At 39.6% G+C, this 19,414-nt stretch overlaps 1 protein-coding gene across 1 annotated transcript in view; it reads right to left on the bottom strand.

Annotated features, from left to right (window-relative positions):
• Positions 1 to 19,414, bottom strand: part of MITF (melanocyte inducing transcription factor) — a 169,675-nt gene that overhangs the window by 15,275 nt on the left and 134,986 nt on the right. The window contains 4 exon segments of the mRNA XM_038409976.2: positions 4,958 to 5,053; positions 6,724 to 6,744; positions 6,746 to 6,808; positions 8,350 to 8,577. Of these exon segments, the coding sequence (XP_038265904.1) occupies positions 4,958 to 5,053; positions 6,724 to 6,744; positions 6,746 to 6,808; positions 8,350 to 8,577 (408 nt within the window).

Genomic DNA, 19,414 nt, shown 5'->3' with positions numbered 1-19,414 from the left:
GAAAAACACGTGGGGGAGGTTTCCACACTTTTTTGCATTATATGGGCCAGGGTGTCTTAAATCACTGAGTTAAAGTGCCATTGCATTCTGCAGGAGTTCCAAGTACCAGAGAAGGCCTGGTAGGAGGGATCTACAATAATTGAGCCTTGTGGTCACATGACCTCATATTAATGATGTGACATCACCATGCGACAGGAGAGGATGCAGGTTGCACAAATTGTGCAAGTGAAAAATGTTGGGGTACAGGGGCTTATTAGAGAAATACATGTCAAAAGTGACAACAAGAATCTTAACCTAACGACATCCAACTACCCTAAGCAGTCAGGGTAGGGTTGCCAAGCGTCCATTAAAAGTCTGGTCAGCAGCGCAGCGGGGCTAAGGCAGGCTCCCTGCCTGCCCTGGCTTCACACAGCTCCTGGAAGCGGTGGCATGTCTGGTTCCTAGGCGCAGGGCGGGCCAGGGAGGCTCCATGTGCTGCCCCTGCAGCTCCCATTGGCCAGGAACTGCAGCCAATGGGAGCTGTAGGGGCGGTGCCTGTGAGCATGGGCAGCCCATGGAGCCTCCCTGGCCCTCCCTGAGCATAGGAGCCAGACATACCGCCGCTTCCGGGAGTCATGCGGAGTCAGGGCAGACAGGGAGCCTGCCTTAACCCTGCTGCGCCACCAACCAGGAGCCTGCCTTAGCCCTGCTGCGCCACCAACCGGGAGCCGCCTCAGGTAAGCACTGCCTGACTAGAACCTGCAACCCGAACTCTGTCCCGCACCCCAACCCCCTGCTGCAGGTCAGAACCCCCCTCCCGCACCCTAACTCCCTTCCAGAGCCCGCACCTCCACCCCCTTCCCCTGCTCTGAGCCCCCTCCTGGAGCCCATACCCCACACCCCCTCGGGCATCCCAACCCTCTGGCACCCATACTCCCTCCTGGAACTATTGTAGCCAGCACTGCAAGGTATTTATGTGCCAGATATACTAAACATTTGTATGCCCCTTCATGCTTCGACCACCATTCCAGATGACATATTTCAAGCTAAATTTAAATGGGTATTCTATTGTTGTTTAGAAAGTGAGATTAAAACTGCAATTAATTGCAACAATTTTTTAAATCTCACGATTAAGATTTTTTTAAATTGTTTGACAGCCCTAAAGAAAATGAAGGTTGCAAAGTCAAGAATTCAAAACTTAGAAAAGTTTTTAAAATACAATGCAGTGTGTGTAGGAAACAGGTTTGGGTGTATCCACCTTTGAAAGGAACTAGGGAGCATAACAGAAGTTGTGTCCAACTTCCATCAAATTGCATGAAAACTGACAGCCTTAAACCATAAAAGGGATACAAGGAAAAAAAAAAGGGACCCAAACTGTCCAGAGCAGCAAACAGTCCTGGATGGATTTAGGAAACACAATGGATATTCTATGACAAACTGCCATATCCCTCCTTGGAGGGTATGCATACATGTTTGCAAAAGAGATGATGGGATGGCAGATCAAAGTAACCTACAAGGCTTGAGAGATACAGAGAAAGATCTATTCCAGGTAGGGACAGCATGTTGTAACGGTGTCCCTGTCTAAAACTCTGCAAAGGCGGATTGAGATTTAATATGTTGCTATATATACATACATATGTTTATCACCCCTTTTTGTTTTAATCGGATTCTCTGTCTGGGTTTTACTGCAACTCAGGTGGCTTTCCACTGTTTGGGAACTTTATGCAGATCATCTCAAAGTAGTGAAAGTCTCCCAGAAGAGGTAATGGAGGAAGAGTAAGCCTGGCACCCAACTCAGCTTGGTCACTCACAAGGATGTGATATAATGAGACCTCTCCCATCAGGTGTGTCACTCTCAGGGTTTGGTCCTACAGATGCACAGGCCACACATGAAGTACAGTAGCAGTGTAAATTTCTGTCACTCTTGTTGCAAGATTATGTCAGGATCCCTGAGTATTACAGCTACCGGAAGTCAATTTCCAGCTAAAATAATGGCTGGTTGTGCTGGCATCTAATGAAAGGATCTCTTGAGAAACTGGGTGTCAAGTTATGAAATTGAACCATCTCACCACTGATTACAGCCTTCCTATCCTTTCGCAATAGAACAAATGTCCACATTAATTTCATTGTGAGTTTTGAATAACCAAGATGGAAAATGGTCTGGCTAATCCACAAAGCACCATGATGCATTGAGGGGCTCCCCTTCCCCAACTGGGGCATCCTACCTATTCTTAGTACTGTCCTGTTGCTTAAAATTCCTCCTGACCTACAAACATCATTCCATGACTAACACGGAGCTCCTCTAAAGAAGAAATTTGACTGTTGGAGGAAAGGCAGATTTTAAAGGAAGTCAGGCTAAACGTTCAGGAAGCATTCCGTTTTGGAATTTTGCTTAAGCTTTGTTGGTTTTGGTGAGTAGCAGTTACACTTCCCCACCCAGCTCTGCTTTTTAAACCTAATTTGTATAGAGTTCAGTATTATGTACAATACCCCAGCTATTCTGCTGCTGGGTCACTTCCAAGCAGACTGCAAGTAGCATGGTGGCCTTTGTTATGTTTCTTACTGTCAGATCAAATACATCACACTTGAGTTTTGGTCACAAGTGAGAAGACAGGTCTTCGGCAGCAAAGGGTAGTGCTGTAATTTATTGCAAAAAGCCTGATGCTTTTCAATTAAGTGGTGCTTGAACCTCCCATTAGCACTGGCTCACTATAGATCTTCTGTTTTGAAAATCAAGTGCACTGTTACCACATGTGGCAAACTGGGTCTTTTCTTTTTTGTTTATAACAGAACAACAAAGCCTTTGTTATGGTCTAAGATGAGCTGAGCTATTTATAGATTGAGAGTCTCTGAGGACAGCTTCATTTCCATGTTCTTTCACCTTGTAGTTAAATCAATAGTAAGCCTACAGATGTTTTACAATGTTACAGTAATACAAAGTAAGTTCTAAGGACCCAATCCTGCTCCCAATGGCAAAATTCCCATTACTTCAATAGGAGCAGGATCAAACTATTTGAACAGTAATTACAAGATATGTGATATATTTTTTCTTGTTGCTTGAGAAGAGCACTGGCTAGAAGTTTACTGGGGAGAGTGGGATAAGCTTCCTAGCCAATGCAGTTTTACTTTGATGACACAAAGAAGCCCCGATGTTGCCAATCTTATTACAATATCTCAGTATACAGCAAAGTGTAGAAAGCCTGCATTTTTTTTTTTAAGTAATTGATCAAATTAATCCAAAGGACAGTCTTTCCTAACAATATTTAAAGCTGCTTATGCTGGAAACTGAACAAACAACACTGAACTGTATGAAATAGTATTGGACTTTAAAGTTCACTCTCATTTCATTTAAATCACAGGTCTCACCAGGTTTGGAGATCTCCATTACAGCTGTGAACTGTAACTGCCAGCACGTCTCTATAGTGTTACTGGGAGCATGTATGCACATGCGGCAGCTGAAAGGGTTCCCCACTAAAGTAGCACAGAAAAGCACTGGTGGTTCTTTTCTGGGAGTGCAGGGTTCCCACATCAGGGGCTCCGTGAAAGGGCATGGGGGAGGAGAAATTGTAGGAATCATTTATGGAAAGAGGTTCTATGGGATTTAGTAGGGATTAATCCAATAGGATTCTATAAAAATTACTCCAGAAATTAACCAAAGAGGATATCCTTAACAGGCGGTATTATACTGCCCGGGGGGGTTGTTTTAAACCATGCTATTGGGTTTTTGTTTTGTTTTTTAAACCATCTTATAGAATTCCACAGCAGATATGTGCATTTTGAATCATGCTATGGAATTTAGGAGTGAATTCTATCCCTGCTGTAGAATTCTATACAGTAGCTCAAAACATCGATTTAAAAGTTATTTTTAATAATTTAGAGGACTTTTCTCTGAGGGATGTAACTAGAGCTTCTGCAGTGGAGCACACAAGCTCAGAGGGTGTCCCTAGGATAGGTGAGAGAGCTTCTGGGAAGAAAGGGCTAGGCTGTGTAGCAGGTATTATAAAAAGATGGCAACTAGTGCCAGTAAATCCCTTGAGAGCTAGCTGTTAATTCTGGAATTAAATAAAAAAACAAACAAACAAATATCAACTTTGACTCAGATCTACCCCATCGGACTTAATAGCACTGATACCATAGGCAAACAATTTATTGGTGTCTCTTCATCTCACACATCCCTCCTTTCTTCTTCTCTTTGGTTTTCTGAGCTCCCTTCTCACTTTCCTCTCTTTCTTAAGCTATCACTTTCTTTACTCCCTTATGTTATTTTTCTGCCCTCTGACCAACTTATCCCTCATCTAGAAAGAGATCTCTTGTCTACACACAGAAGTCACACTGGTTTAAACTAAAGGTGTGATGTTGAACTCATTTGGTTAAACCTGTGCAGTTTTGCATGTGGATACAAATAGGTTTAAAGCTGGTGTATGTCTGTCTGCTTACCTTGTACCTGATGTAAAGCTATGTACAGATATAGGAATATAGGGGCACAGGGATCTTTACATCTGGGCTGCTGATTCCCCAGGCGGCTTTAACTTCTCTGGGCTAGCTCCATTTCACAGTGTAAGGACAAGATTAGGTGAAATGGGCTTACCCTTTGCTAATTGGAGACTGGGCTAGGTACCATGATGACCTCCCATTAGGGGTGAGAGAAAAAAAACGCCTCCCCTTGCAACTAGCCCAGGAACCGCCTAAATCTGACTCCAAGGCAGATGGTTATGGCTATACCAAAATCCAACTCCTTGTAACTGCTGTTCCACAGCATTTTTAAACCATTTTTTAAAACCAAGTTCTACCCTGTTGCTTTCCACTGTAAATTCTTAATGCTCATTATATCACCTACCTAACCACTAGAGACGGCAGATAGCAAAATGTGCTGTGCTCTGATTTCACACTAAAAGCTATTCTAAAGCTGAGGAGATTTAGATGCAACTAGATAGGACATCTAGCAGTCACTATAATGGACTAGAAAGGACCATTGTACCGTATTTGCCATTTGCAGGGCAGGATCCATCAGGCCAAGGATTTCTTCGTTATAACTTGATTCCAAGCTAATTATGTCATCAATTACATCATCCATCTGCAACAGAAAGGTGAATGGGGAAAAATGCAAATTACTTGAAACTGAGTTTGTAACAGTAATAGTACACAATAGTAATATTAAAAAATAAAGAGAAACCCAGCAAGGCACACTGCCCCCCTCATTAGTTCTGTATCTGTTGGACCCTGAAAGCTATGCATGTTTGCCATACTCCAATTCAGTCTCCTAGTAATAAATCACTACTCTCCCAGCCCAGGAGCGGGTAAGCTGCCTTCAGATATCATCAATGACATTCTTTAATCAGCAGGAGGAGTCAACATTGAATTGCCAAGCAAATCAAGACCAAACGTGCCACAATTCGGTTGGTTTGGGAGGTATAGGGCAAGGAAAAGGGGCACTGACTCCAGGCCACCAACCTGCCTGGCAATTCTACACCATTTCAGAATGGTTTCTGGTGGCAACTTTGGAGAGTCTGTTCTTGTATAATGGCCAGCATTTGCATTCCTAGGGACTTTGATCAGAGTGAGGTTTGAATTACAGCTTTGTAGCTGATAGCCTCACAAGCTCATTTCTGCCCCCCCCCCCGTGAAGTACCATAAAAATCACGGATAGCAATAAACTGATTGCATGTGCATTGCAGAGAATGGAAACAGAACACAACCATATATAATTTGAGACTAGTTTCTGTGCATTTTTAAAACTAGCATACAACTTTTTGAAATAATTGTGGGACTTCTATGAACCTTCCTTCCTGCTCCTCATCTGTCTCTTCTTTCCAACCTCCTGTCCTCACCTTTCCTTCGCTCCTCTCCTAACCCTTGCATTTCCCTCTCTTGACCATCTCCATTACCAAGGATTTCAAAAGTTTGTCCTTGAAATGGTTGCCTCTATTTCTCGTGGAATCCAACTGGTTCACCTCCCTGATACTTCTCTATTGGCAGCTATTTCCATTGGGCGACTCATAGGAGATGCAGTTTTCATACCAGCTCAACAGAGCAGGGAGTCCAGAGAGGAAAACATAGTAACAAAGAGACACTGTAGCAATTACAGGCTATTAGACACTTTTTTGCAGGGGAGTGAGAATTCATATCCTTGACCCATATTATCCCTATTCTAATAAGAAAATATTAAACCACCTCATCTCACATGGTCAAATCTGAATGCAATCTCTATAGAAAGAGAAGGAGTACTTGTGGCACCTTAGAGATTAACAAATAACTAAATTTGTTAATCTCTAAGGTCCCACAAGCACTCCTTTTCTTTTTGCGGATACAGACTAACACTGCTGCTACTCTGAAACCTATAGAAAGAGGGTCATTCAACATACTAGAGCATCCTAAATAAAATGACATGATAGAATTACAATGCATTTCTCCTTTCCACTGAAATCCTATTAAAAGAGCAACATACAGGAGCATTTTTTCCAACAGTTTTCCCAAGACTTGCTTAGAATGTAGAGGTTTTTCATAGGCTAAGATTGGCGTGTGGAAGAAGGGTCAACCCTTTTCAGATACATTTCTAATGCACTTCTGAAATAAACTCATAGAAAGGACATCACAGATTTGGTTTCTATATAGTAATTCTGCCACTCATCCTTTAAAAAAAAAACCCCTACAAAGTAGGGGGTAGGTTTCCATATTGGTGATCATGGAGAAACATAGGTTCTCTTATAAGGGTTCTGTTCTCCCAACTCCTGTGTCATATAGTACCTGCATGCATGACGCTCGCGTTGTGTGTGTTCAGAGCCGGGCACTCGCTCTCCACCCTGCTCTGCTCTTCAAATTTATAAAATCCCTGTGAATATAAAAAAGGGGGGAAAAAGCAAAGCATGGACCTGAATTTATGGCATAGTCTCTCCTCTAGAAGGGTATGGTGGAGCCAGTGTCATGCACACATGTGCCTGTGACACAGCAATGTGAAGCTTTAACTCCTTAGAGAAAAAGCAAAATGGGGGTGTGATCATGATTATGGGACGGAGCTATTTTATTTTCATTTGTTGTAAAGCATGGAAACAATGGAATAAAAACAGGGAAAGCCCTGCTCTCTTGGCACATGCAAACTGATTGCTGCAAAAAGTAAATCGGAGAAGACATGCACATTGCATTATTATATACTATCAAAGTAGGAGCACTGTATAAATTTGTTTTTAGAAAGTCTTCTTCACTGGATTTATGCAGGTGCACAAATACACACCCGACTTATATGCACTGGATAGTCTTGCACTTACAGATGTACATAAGCAATAGCATTGGCACACATTCATCAGTACCAGTAAGGCTGTTGCTGCAAATGCTGCTGCAGAAGACTTCTAGGCATCATCCAAGTGAAATTTTGCATGTGCACAAAGGAGATCTGAGACTGAAATCCCAAGCAGTAATATTTTAAAGGGTATAAACACAGTGATATTTTGGGAAGCTATCTAACTCACTCATAACTCGAAAGAGACACAAGGTGGGTGAGCAAATATCTTTTATTGGACCAACTTCTGTTGGTGAAAGAGACAAGCTTTTGAGCTTACACAGAGCTCTTCTTCAGTTCTGGGAAATGCACTCAGTGTCCCAGCTAAATATCAGGTGAAACAGATTGTTTAGCATAAGCAATTAACACACACTTCAAAGGCCTATTCAAGGTGAAGTGGCCTGGTAACACCCTTGTAGTCATAGGACAGAAAGGGGGGTTAAGTGAGTTACAGGTTGTTGTAATAAGACATAAATCCAGTGACTTTGCTAGACATTAAAAATCACAATCTTAATAAAGATATGAATTTAAGCTCCCAGGCTTATCTTTTGAAAGTACTGTGCAGGGTTCCTTCGAGGAGGACTGACAGATCAGATACAGACGAATTGCTTTTGTGAAAAGTAATTTCAATTTTATTTTACTTCAATAATTCTCTCCTCACAATGGTTTGTGGTTTTCTCTCTTTTTTTTAAAAAAATGCCTTTTACCTTTATACTCTGAATGAGCCACAAAAGCATTATTCCAGAAAGTTGCAGTCAACAAACAAAAATGGCTTTGCACTCTCTGGAGGTTAATTACTCACCATTCTGTGCACTGACCAGACACAAAAGAGGCTTTAATAAGATGTGTAAGCTGAGTACAGTAGCGCAAAGGTAAAAAAAAAAAAAATTTGAACTGGGCCACAGATTTTTCGCCCCAAATATTTTATATATTAGAAATGACAACTATATTTTCCAAGTCAACACTTCACAATAGAAGATAAATGTAAGGTCTTTATGATGAGCGACTCTGGCTTAACATTCACAGAAGACACGTTAGAATATATTAAACATAAGACAATATCACAGTAGAGTACAGACACAGACACTATTATTTACCTCTTTTTCACAGTTGGAGTTAAGTGTAAGCATAGCCATTGGACTGTTCGGTGCGCTGCTTCCAGTTCCAGGTGGCATGACATGATCACCAGGCTGGTTTGGACAGGGCAAGCTCAGAGCTTGGTTGGTATGTTTATTTGCTAGAGTGGTAGAAAGGTACTGCTTTACCTGCTGCCGTTGGGCTTGCTGAATGTGGTACTTGGTTGGATTTTCAAGGTGAGTCTGCACCTGCAAGAGTAGGGTAAAGATAGTGCAGTATTGTTTTGTGGAGTCATTAGAACATTGTTCTAGATGCATGTTTATCCCAGATATACTTCATCAGCCTGATTCTCAGCTAGTGCAAATCTGTGTTAGCTCCGTTGAAGTCAATCGCGTTTTGGCAAATTACAATAGCCGAAGAAATGTCTATTTGCCTCCTAATGTACCAGCAATTGCAGCTCATAAACTTAATTCAGGATTCCAGATCTGATTATTTTTCCCAATATTCTGTTGATTTTAAGTGATAAAATTAAGTTATTTAGGTTGGTCTCCTGTGGTCAATGGTCAAGGGAGTACTTTATTTGAAATAGCTGACAAGTTTTTTGAAAAAACAGTAAAATATTTTTAGTTCAAATAACAAATGTAAACAAAAAGCAAATTAATAATTACATTTTCCTTTGCAAACAGAATACTTAATGCTTATATATATTTAGCATAATCTGAGACAGACTAGGATAGCCTCTTTAAAACATCCACTAGAAATAACACATGACTGAACAGAAATATTTCAGTGTTGAAAATCTAAGTTAAATTAGTTTTCTATTCAGTACACTCCGACATTTTCATTAATAGTAAATTTTAATATTAGAGCAGCCTTTTAACTCTAATTTTTTTTTAATGAAATCACTCACACTGAAATGAGCCTATGCTACCATGTAGGCAATAAAAGAAAGGCAACAGCCTTCCAAGTAAAATTTTCACCACTATTAGAGCAATTTTGTATTTATCAGACAGTGAACAGTATTGCCTTTATCAGCAGAAAATAAAGGATAAATTGAAACACATCATACTGAAAAAGCTTATTACTTTCAAATAAAATTTGATAGTAATAAAATTATTTTCAGTTGCTGAACAGCTACAGAAAAAGGTACATCTCCCTAATTACTTTTTGTGGAACAAAACAAATATACCAGATAATATACTGATTAAAAGGATTTCTCAGACACACACACACAGTCAATTATTTTTGTCAAGGTATAGACTCTACAGAAAATAATAATAAATAATAATAAGTAAATAAAAAGATGTTGGGGTCCATTCAAGAGCATCTGGCTGTCCAGATTTGGCCCACGGTCCACCTATTGACAACCTCTGCAGCCAATCATTTTTAACAGCTAAAGTGAGCGTAAGGTAACTCACCTGATAATGATTATATTCAAGCATTTCCAGCATGTTTATATGTTCCTAGCTTAACCAGGGAAATGGCTTAGCATTTATCCTTTATTTTCCGTTATTCCAGTTCAAAGGCTCACATACAGATGCACCATAAACAAGCTATCCTGAAATGGCGGAAGAAATTTTACTACAACAGCTCAGGCTTATAATAAGCCAAGCTAATTAGTTACGCACATTGAGAAATAAACAGTTCACACAAGGGGCTTTTCTTGGAAGCCATGCAAGTTTAGCCCTAAATATTGGTATTAATTTTTTTCCCCATCGCTTTGACGTCATGCTTTTTCATCAACATAAAAGGACCTTTTAAGCGATGGGCTATCAAAGTCAGATTGACAGTTAGCTCAAGGCCAATTCCCTATTCATCTTTAGTTCCAGTCATACTAACGGACAATGCTAGTTTTCTTTAGCAGTAAGGTTAAGAGTTGTATGTCCCAAGTAAGAAGCGGAAGCTGCAAGAAAATGCTACAAGTTTGATGCAGTATTCACGTGGGCACTGGTGTACACTGTATGTGGTTGTCTAGTCCTATGCTGAGCTTCCATGTTTATTGTATATTGTCACACTCCTCCAATCTTACGTAACCCTATCTGAATTGGGAGGATATAGGCTAGGGCAAAACTTCCACTCTCAGCAGTGTCATCCTTATCCTTCCTCACTAACTCCTAGGGAATACCATAATAAGTTTATCAGACTCGGGTCTACATTAGGATCTAAACATTGATCTGACACTTATTGTAAGTATCTAGCTTCTGGCATGGAGAGAGAATATGGATTACTAGAAAAGTCCCAACACAATTTTACGATCTGTAACTAAAATCAGGCTTCACCCAAAACTCGTTGGAAAATAAAACAGGCAATGAGTTTGTTTGCATTCATACTGTTAAGTAAGCATGTCAAACTATTCCTGTTCAATCGCCACTGAAAGTGGGATCTTAACATAATTTATTAACCAGCATGATACTTAGTTGGGCTTGAATAATTCAGATCTGTAGTGATAGTAATAACTCTAGATTTTCCACTTTAACGTGTGTGTGCTGTGATTATGTACACAGTTTTTAAGAACAGAAATACACCTATATGTAGCCATGTAAGGTTTGTAAAAAGAGCTGTGCACATAATGGATTTTCAATTTGCTGGCAATTCTGAAAAAAAAATATTGTTTTGGTCTCATGAAAGTTTCTTTTTTATTTTAAGCAGTTAAACATTTTTGAACTTTTTAAAAAAAATAAAATTGAAGGAAAATTTGAAAACAAAGTGTCATTTTGAACTGAAAATTGATACGTTTCTTACATTTTTCAACAAAAAAAGTTGGGGTTGAAATTTTTTCCTATTTCTGTAAACACTAACATCGTAGCATGTGCAATTAGCTTCTGTGTCTATACTACCATGAACACAAAAGACTAAACCTCTTATGCTTGAATATCATGGAACTTACAAAGATACTTGTACAGTTATTTGTGTGATTTAATTACATTAATTCCATTATTTAGTATGCAAATCAAATTAACTTTACAACTAACTTTCTCTACAACCATGGCCCAAGCGAAACACGATTTTCATGGATGGAAAAAAATAGCTGTTTACTTGAAGGAACACAAATTCGTTTCATCAATGAATAGGAAATCTATGAACGCAGTATATGCATTATCTTCCTTTCCAAAGGATTACTTAGGTTCCTAAGCTTATTCTGAGCTGGATAAGTATACCAAGACAAATTTCCTAGCCTTACAGATAAAAATTATGATTCTGATCAGAATTCTAACAACAAAAATCCATAATTTTCCTTGTCCACCTGTAACCATTAGCACACATTAAATTACAGTAGAGCAGGCAGCAGTAGGGAATCAGGACACGGTTATGTGATGTACTATACCAACATGTAGGAAAAGGCACTTTCTGCCTCAAAATGCACACACACTTGTGAGAGAAAAAGTTTAAGGGTATGAAAGGTGATGTACCTTGGGAAACACCACCAAAAACTGGATGAGAGGAAGCTTTGAAACAAAGCCATTAACCTTTCATAAGGAGGGTTTTATTGCAATAGCAAGATGTACAAGTATGGATTGCCTGCCCCTTTCCCTGTTGTATGTCCCCTCCGTGGAAATAAGTGACAGTTGATGGTTTAAGCAAAGAAATGTCTTGCGAATGACTCAAATAAATTTGTTAGTCTCTAAGGTGCCACAAGTACTCCTTTTCTTTCTGTAGGGGAAAGTGAACCTCATATGGAAGGAAAGAATGAAGTCACATGGAATGTTTGGGGGAATTTACAATGTCTCTGCATTAGCAGAAGTATTATATGGAGTTCAGAAATAGAAGACGCTTGTTGGCACTAAAACACAGTTTTATTTTCAGTAATGGTGAACCGAGCAACAGGTAGAGACCAAGTCATCCTATTTACACCTCACCTTTTCTTTGGATTTTTCCTCCTACAAATACTCTAAGCCTGCATTTTGCTATCTAGCAAAAACTACTCTGTACAACATTAGTATTCCATGTAGGTTAAAAAAAGTCTCTGGATATTTAGACTGCTTGTTAATGGTCCCATAATTAAAATGGATGGAGCAAGATCCTATTTACCTGTTATGTAAAAGGATCCTCCTAACCCATTGGAGTGGCATACTGCTAATATTATCCATGGTGCAAGTAAAATCAGTATTAGGCTCCAAGATTCCCTAGACTGTACAAGCAGCTGCCACAATAACTGAAAATGTAAGAAAGTTAATATTCATTTTTTTCCAGACCTTATAACTAGGAGAGAATGGTTAACAAAGCTAGAGTATTTTCTAATCAAATATTTAGCTAATGGCTTACACCAACTCTAAACACATAATGCATACTATATTGACAATTGTTTCCTCCAAATCCATTGTATCCCATGCTCAAGGTCAGTAAAGGGACATCTCAGAAGTTCCATATTTGTCTACTGGTTTAGAGAATCAAAGATATTTCCCATCCAGGGAGTTGGTGGGTCCAGAATTATAATGCTAATCCTGGTGACAAGTACCGTGCAGAGATGTTGGAGAGTACTGCATATTCTAGAGTTGGGTTACTGTAGGTGGGAACTACATCTGTGGCCTGATGTAGGCTGCTGGAGCTGTTGTAGCATAGAGAAGTTGCAGGAGGTCCCTCTGAGGTTGTTCTGAACCTGGTCGTGCATTGTGTTCTATATACTTCAAAAAAAAAAAAAAAAAAAGCTTTGAACTGCTCATTTTTCTGCAATCTACAAGATGTCCCTTTGCATGCAATTGTCTGTTTTTTCTTTAGGAATTTGTAGGTAGATCCTGTTCATTCCTTATATGTTCATGCTATGACATCTCCAGCCCAAGACATTTCATAAATACATTCTTTTCTCTATCCAGACTATCTTTCTGCTCTTAGCCTGGTTATTTACAATGCTATTTCCAACCCCCACACCCGGCAGAGGATCATCTCCTCACTTCCCACTCCTACAGGGTCACCAGTTACAATCCTCTAGCAGGTATATGTTGGAAATGTTTCACAATGCTTATAAATTGCTTGATGTGTTTATCAGGATACTTTCCATCACCTTACCAAATCTTAGGCTTGGTCTACACTGGGGGGGAGTGGGGTGGGGTGGGGGAGGAATATCAATCTAAGTTACGCAACTTCAGCTACGTGAATAACATAGGTGAAGCAGATGTACTTAGATCTACTTACTGCTGTGTCTTCATTGCAATAAGTCGACTGCTTACGCTCCCCCATCGACTCTGTCTGCGCCTCTTCCTCCGGAGGAGTACCGGAGTCTACGCAGAGAGCGCTCGGTGATTGATTTATCGCGACTTCTCTAGACGCAATACATTGACCTCTGCTGGATCGATCACTCCGGAGGTAAGTGTAGACATGCCCTAGGTAAGTGTAGACATGCCCTAGTGTAAGGCAAAACTAGGTCTGTGAATCAACACCATTTACTTGCATGTGGCTTGCATATCATACAGGGTATAAGAAGAGGTTTCAGAGTAGCAGCTGTGTTAGTCTGTATTCACAAAAAGAAAAGGAGTACTTGTGGCACCTTAGAGACTAACAAATTTATTTGAGCATAAGCTTTTGTGAGCTCACAAAGGTTTATGCTCAAATAAATTTGTTAGTCTCTAAGGTGCCACAAGTACTCCTTTGGTATAAGAAGAGTTATTAAGAGACTATTTCATGATTCCATAAAGAGGACTCTAAGATGTGTTTGTCTAATTGTGAAGGTTTCAGAGTAGCAGCCGTGTTAGTCTGTATTCGCAAAAAGAAAAGGAGTACTTGTGGCACCTTAGAGACTAACAAATTTATTTGAGCATAAGCTTTCGTGAGCTACAAGCATACTATATTTGTAAAGGATATCAAGACAGATGTTTTTCAATTTCAGCGTAAACAAGGGACCTTAGTTTTACAGGAAGATAGAAGTCTGCCTTGCCAGGTGTTATTTTTATTACACGTAAGAAATAAAAGATGAGTTAAGAATAGTTTGAGCTATCAGATGGAGATGGATAACTTCTACCTTTGGACACAGTATACAGGATTAGGTGAAAGTGGCAATGGAAAGTCAAACAACAAATTTGGGTAGACTTTCCTGGGAAAAGCAAAAGACAGCTTCCTAACTGTAGAGCCACCCCCCTATCATATCTCAATTCCCTGCTCTCAGATATGGGCACACTAGAGCTCCTCAGAGAAATAGCTGAAAAAGGTTTCTAACTATCAAAACTATCTACTTTTCCCCTAACCTCATTCTCTGAAGTGGCTGAACTGTTTGCGCTGAAACTGTCCAAAAAACTTCTGCCTGCAGGGGAGCACAAGCATAGAAAACTTCAGCTAAAGTGAAAATGCTTTTTATAACTGAAAACAGGGGCTTATAATGGAAAAGCTTAGGCAAATTTAACTACGTGATGATAGAGTGTGTGTGTGTGTGTGTGTGTGTGTGTGTGTGTGTGTGTGTGTGTGTGTGTGTGTATCACACACATACACACACACACACACACACACGTTGCATGTGCTTTCTGACATACCTCTCTGTGGGCATGTTTTGGGATATGCAAATACTATTGACAACAGTTTTTCTTTTTAAATATAGTTATGAGAACCCTGTATTTACTTGCCATTTTAACGTGCTCAGTAAGGCTTGTTAGAGACCTTGTGCTAAAAATTTCTGAACATTCATGGAGTGTGCTTCCCACCTTCATAGAGCTACCTACATGTTAAGTATACTGAGTATACTCTCAAGCTGCACAGGCTATGACAACAGTTACTATCAGTGCTACAATAGCAGCCCCTGGGGGAAGAAGTGTTGGGTTTGACCTTCAGCTCTGTAGCACAGTCCCAACTAAAGGATTAAGTACTAGAGCTGGCTGCAGGAGTAGGTTGGTATTTTTCGTACAGGATGGGCATCATACTGAGTTATGTATTTGTAACCTCATTTTACAGACTGCATAACCGAGCACATTTGGACAATTCCCTCTAGGAGGCAGTGTGGCAAAATGGATGGAACTTGAATCTGCCGTAACAGAACCCGTATTGCTAATCCTAATCTGGGACACCACTCAGTGGGATTTGAGGCCTTGATCATTCAATAAGGTGGTTTATGAAAGACACAAAATTAACACCACCAGTTAGAAGAAATGAGTCTGGAATTTATGATCTCCGGGTTCCCAGTTCAGTGCTCAGTCCTCTAGGGTACATTGATGAGAGAAAGATAATTTTGTCTGTGTCCTGACTGGAGGTTTCAGTTCTATTTCTCACAGTAAAGCAAGATGCTGAGGAACATGCTCATTACAGAATGATCACAGAGATTTTAGCATCAGGATTCTGTACTGAGCAATAGGTAACTCAGCCAAATCTTAATGAATTTTCATGGGGACAGTGAGGAAACTCTCTCATCCCAGGTCTAAGGGTGACTTATTTCATGTAGTAACCTTAAAGAAAGTAAGTTACTAGAATAATGAAGTAAAATAAATACAAGAGACTAAAAAGCAATTTTGAACATGGATAAATGGGTGTGGGGGCGATGCTGGAATTACAGCATGAAGTCTGGTGGTCATCATGGATGTAAGTAATGGCCTGAAAAGTGCCAGGATGAAGACCTGGATTAAATGAAATGCCTACATACAGATTGGACAAGGATGCTGAGTAAAAGTATTCTTGTTTGACATTCTATTTTCTCTGCTACTAGGGGGCATCTGCTAGAGAGAACAAGGAAAACGACATCCCCACAGCTTCTGAATGTCACTCTTCATTCCTTCCTCACCAAAATTCAAATTTGGCGTCTGCACAAAGCCAAAAGTGTAAATGGGTTTGGTATGTTTGGGATAGAGTTTTAAGACTACAGGAATAAATCTAATACAGCTTGTATCAATCATAATTCTTTTAGTTTATGTATTTGTTGTAGCTTGGTTTTTTTGGAAGAATGTTCTGTTCATAGGGAATTATTCAGTGAGTGAATTTATGATGTAGTATGATGCAAGATAGGACTGAAGATAAACACAATATACTACCTGCCACATTACATCCTTGCACGTCCAATTTTACTTTCCAAAATTAAATTCTGAAAACTATTATTATGCATCTCAATGCAAAATGGGTGAAAATTTTCAGACAAAAACCATTTTTGCCAAAAATAATTCAGATTCGAGTCAACCAAAACATTTTGCCTATTAGTGCTGAATTTGCCAAAAAAAATTAGCCAAAATCACCCACCCTTTCTACTTACTCTCACCTCACCCCCTCCACCCCAAAATAATCAGTGCTTTCTTATGGTAGTTCTGAAACAAAATATTTTGACTTTTCAATTCAAAATGAATTTTCGTTTGACTTTTAAACTTCAATTTTAATAAAAAAATTGAGGTACAAAATTTTCAGAAACTAAAAGTATTTTGTTTGACCTGAAATCAATTTTTTTGTTGTTGTTGGTTTGTTTTAAACTTTTTTGGTTCTCTGAAAAGTTTGAAAAAACTAAATCATGTCAAACTCACCCAATAGCTTTCTTTGACAGGATAGCAAGCCTTGTGGATGGGAGGAAGTGGTAGATGTGATACATCTTGACTTTAGTAAGGCTTTTGTTATTGTCTCGCATGACTTTCTCAAGCAAACTTGGGAAATGCAATCTAGATGTAGCTACTATAAGGTGGATGCATAACTGGTTGGAAAACTATTCCCAGAGAGTAGCTCTTAGTGGTTCACAGTCAAGTTGGAAGAGAATATTAAGTGGGGTCCGGCAGGGATCAATTCTGGGTCCGGTTCTGTTCAACGTCTTCATCAATGATTTAGATAATGGCATAGAAAGTACACTTATAAAATTTGCGGACAATACCAAGCTGGGAGGGGTTCCAAGTGTTTGAGGATAGGATTAAAATGCCAAATGATCTGGACAAACTGCAGAAATTGTTTAAAGTATATAGAATGAAATTCAAGAGGGACAAATGTGAAGTACTGCACTTAGTAAGGAACAATTACTTACACACATAAAATGGGAAAGGACTGCCTAGGAAGGTATAGAGCGGAAAGGGAATCTGGGCGTCATAGTGTATCACAAGCTAAATATGAGTCAACAGCGTAACACTGTTGCAAAAAAAGCAAACATTATTCTGGGATATATTAGTAGGAGTATTGTAAGCAAGACATGAGAAGTAATTTTTCCGTTTTACTCTGCACTGATAGTACTCCAGTTGGAGCTGTGCGTCCAGTTCTTGGCGCCACATTTCAGGAAAGTTGTGGACAAATGGAAGAAAGTCCAGAAAAGAGCAACAAAAATTATTAAAGGTCTAGAAAACATGACCTATCAGGGAAGATTGAAAAAAATTGGATTTGTTTAGTCTGGAGAATAGAAGACTGAGGGGGGACATAACAGTTTTCAAGTACATAAAAGGTTGTTACAAGGAGGAAGGAGAACAATTGTTCTCCTTAACATCTTGAGGATAGGACAAAAAGCAATGGGCTTAAACTGCAGCAAGGCCACTTTAGGTTGGACATCAGGAAAACCTTTCTGTCAGGGTGGTTAAGCAGTGGAATAAATTGCGTAGGGAGGCTGTGGAATCTCCATCATTGGAGATTTTTTTAGAGCAGGTCAGACAAAGACCTGTCGGGGATGGTCTAGCTAATACTTAATCTTGCCTTGAGTGCAGGGGACTGGACTAGACCTCTCAGTCTCTTCCAGTCCTACGTTTCTATGATTTTCTGCCATACAGCTCGTAAGTGATTTACAAAGCAAGAATTTTTTTTTGGCAGGAAATCTGTGGTAACTAATTCCAATGGCAAAAATATTCAAGTAAGCTGTAAGCTTCTCAAACGGCAGTTCATAACTAGAAAAGGAAAAGAGAAGCTCTCTGCCCATCTGTGCTCTTGCTTCTCCCCCACTGTTCCTATATTCCAATACCACAACTAATCAAGCAGCAGCACAACAGAGTGGAGGGCAGGACATGCTCTGAAGTTCCATGTTTAAGTGCAATTATATAAGCAGGACTCTGGGGGATTCAAAACCTCCAGCCCATAGGGTGTCTTCCTCTTTCCCCTTCCCATTTTAACCCTGACCTGCTGTGATGATAGCTCATTCATAGGCATTTAACTTTTACACCTACAATTTGAAGACTGTAAGCTCTTCAGGGAACAGACTATGTCTTCCGCTCTCTGTGCGGTATTTAGCACAAGAATGCTCCGATTCTCATCTGGGCCTTGACCACTGACAGTGTTACAGGAGCCATGTGATTTTCTGCCTCAAGTCAACATAGATGTCTTGGCTTACATCTGTGGCCCCCCATCAGGAAGGGAAGGAGAAACCTGAGTTCCATGCATTACACAGAAAAAAGAATCTCCTCTTCCAAAATGTCATCGAACCTTGCTAATAAAGCTAAACCAAAGCTCTCTGCATATCAGAGGCAAGACCAGGCACAGGAACATACCAGAGATTCAGAGGATATTTATTATCCAAGAGAAGGAAATAAAATAAATAAATTAAATAAATAAAACAAAAATGAGCATTTGTTCCATTTAAATTGCCCTAGGAGTTGCAGATTATAATTACGGATAAAATACTTTTGAGTTCATTTTCCCAGCTCAATAGCGCTTTTTGTTACTCAAACAGCTAAATGTCATGGGATTTTAAAGAAAGGTTAAAATACTGCATCATTTAACAATTAATGATACCAAAGTATAAGCCATGCAAACCCACATCAACTGAAAGAGGTGCAGACATTGGTTATGCCAACTTCATTGGAAAACAGGTTCAGAGGAGCAAAATATTCCAGAAACAGGATTTCAAAGACAGATTTTAGCCACTCTAAAGGTCTGACCAATTTTTTGTTTGGGGGGGGGGGAAGGGGGGCAGACAATTAGTGTATTTTAACAGGTATTAACTTTTTGCCATAATTGACCCCACTCCTATCCTCTCCTAAAAAAGCCCTCTATTTTCTTGCATTTGTGAAGCTGAGAAAATTAGAAATAATGTGAACGTAAGAACTGCAGCAGCTTCCTATCAAAAGCCTTCCATTGCCAACACAAAAAATAGGAGAAAAACAGGGAGAAAACCTACCATGCATATCCAACCTGTTTCTGTGCCCTAGATTAAAAACAGACACCTGTTGCTACCAATGAAAGCCTATTCAGGCCTGGGGTATTATAAAGATGTATAAACTAAGTAACAGATGA

The sequence above is a fragment of the Dermochelys coriacea genome, chromosome 7 (assembly GCF_009764565.3).
Source record: "Dermochelys coriacea isolate rDerCor1 chromosome 7, rDerCor1.pri.v4, whole genome shotgun sequence".
Lineage (NCBI taxonomy): Eukaryota > Metazoa > Chordata > Testudines > Dermochelyidae > Dermochelys > Dermochelys coriacea.
The sequence above is the reverse complement of the archived record's forward strand: the minus strand, read 5'-3'. Positions and strand labels throughout refer to the sequence as shown.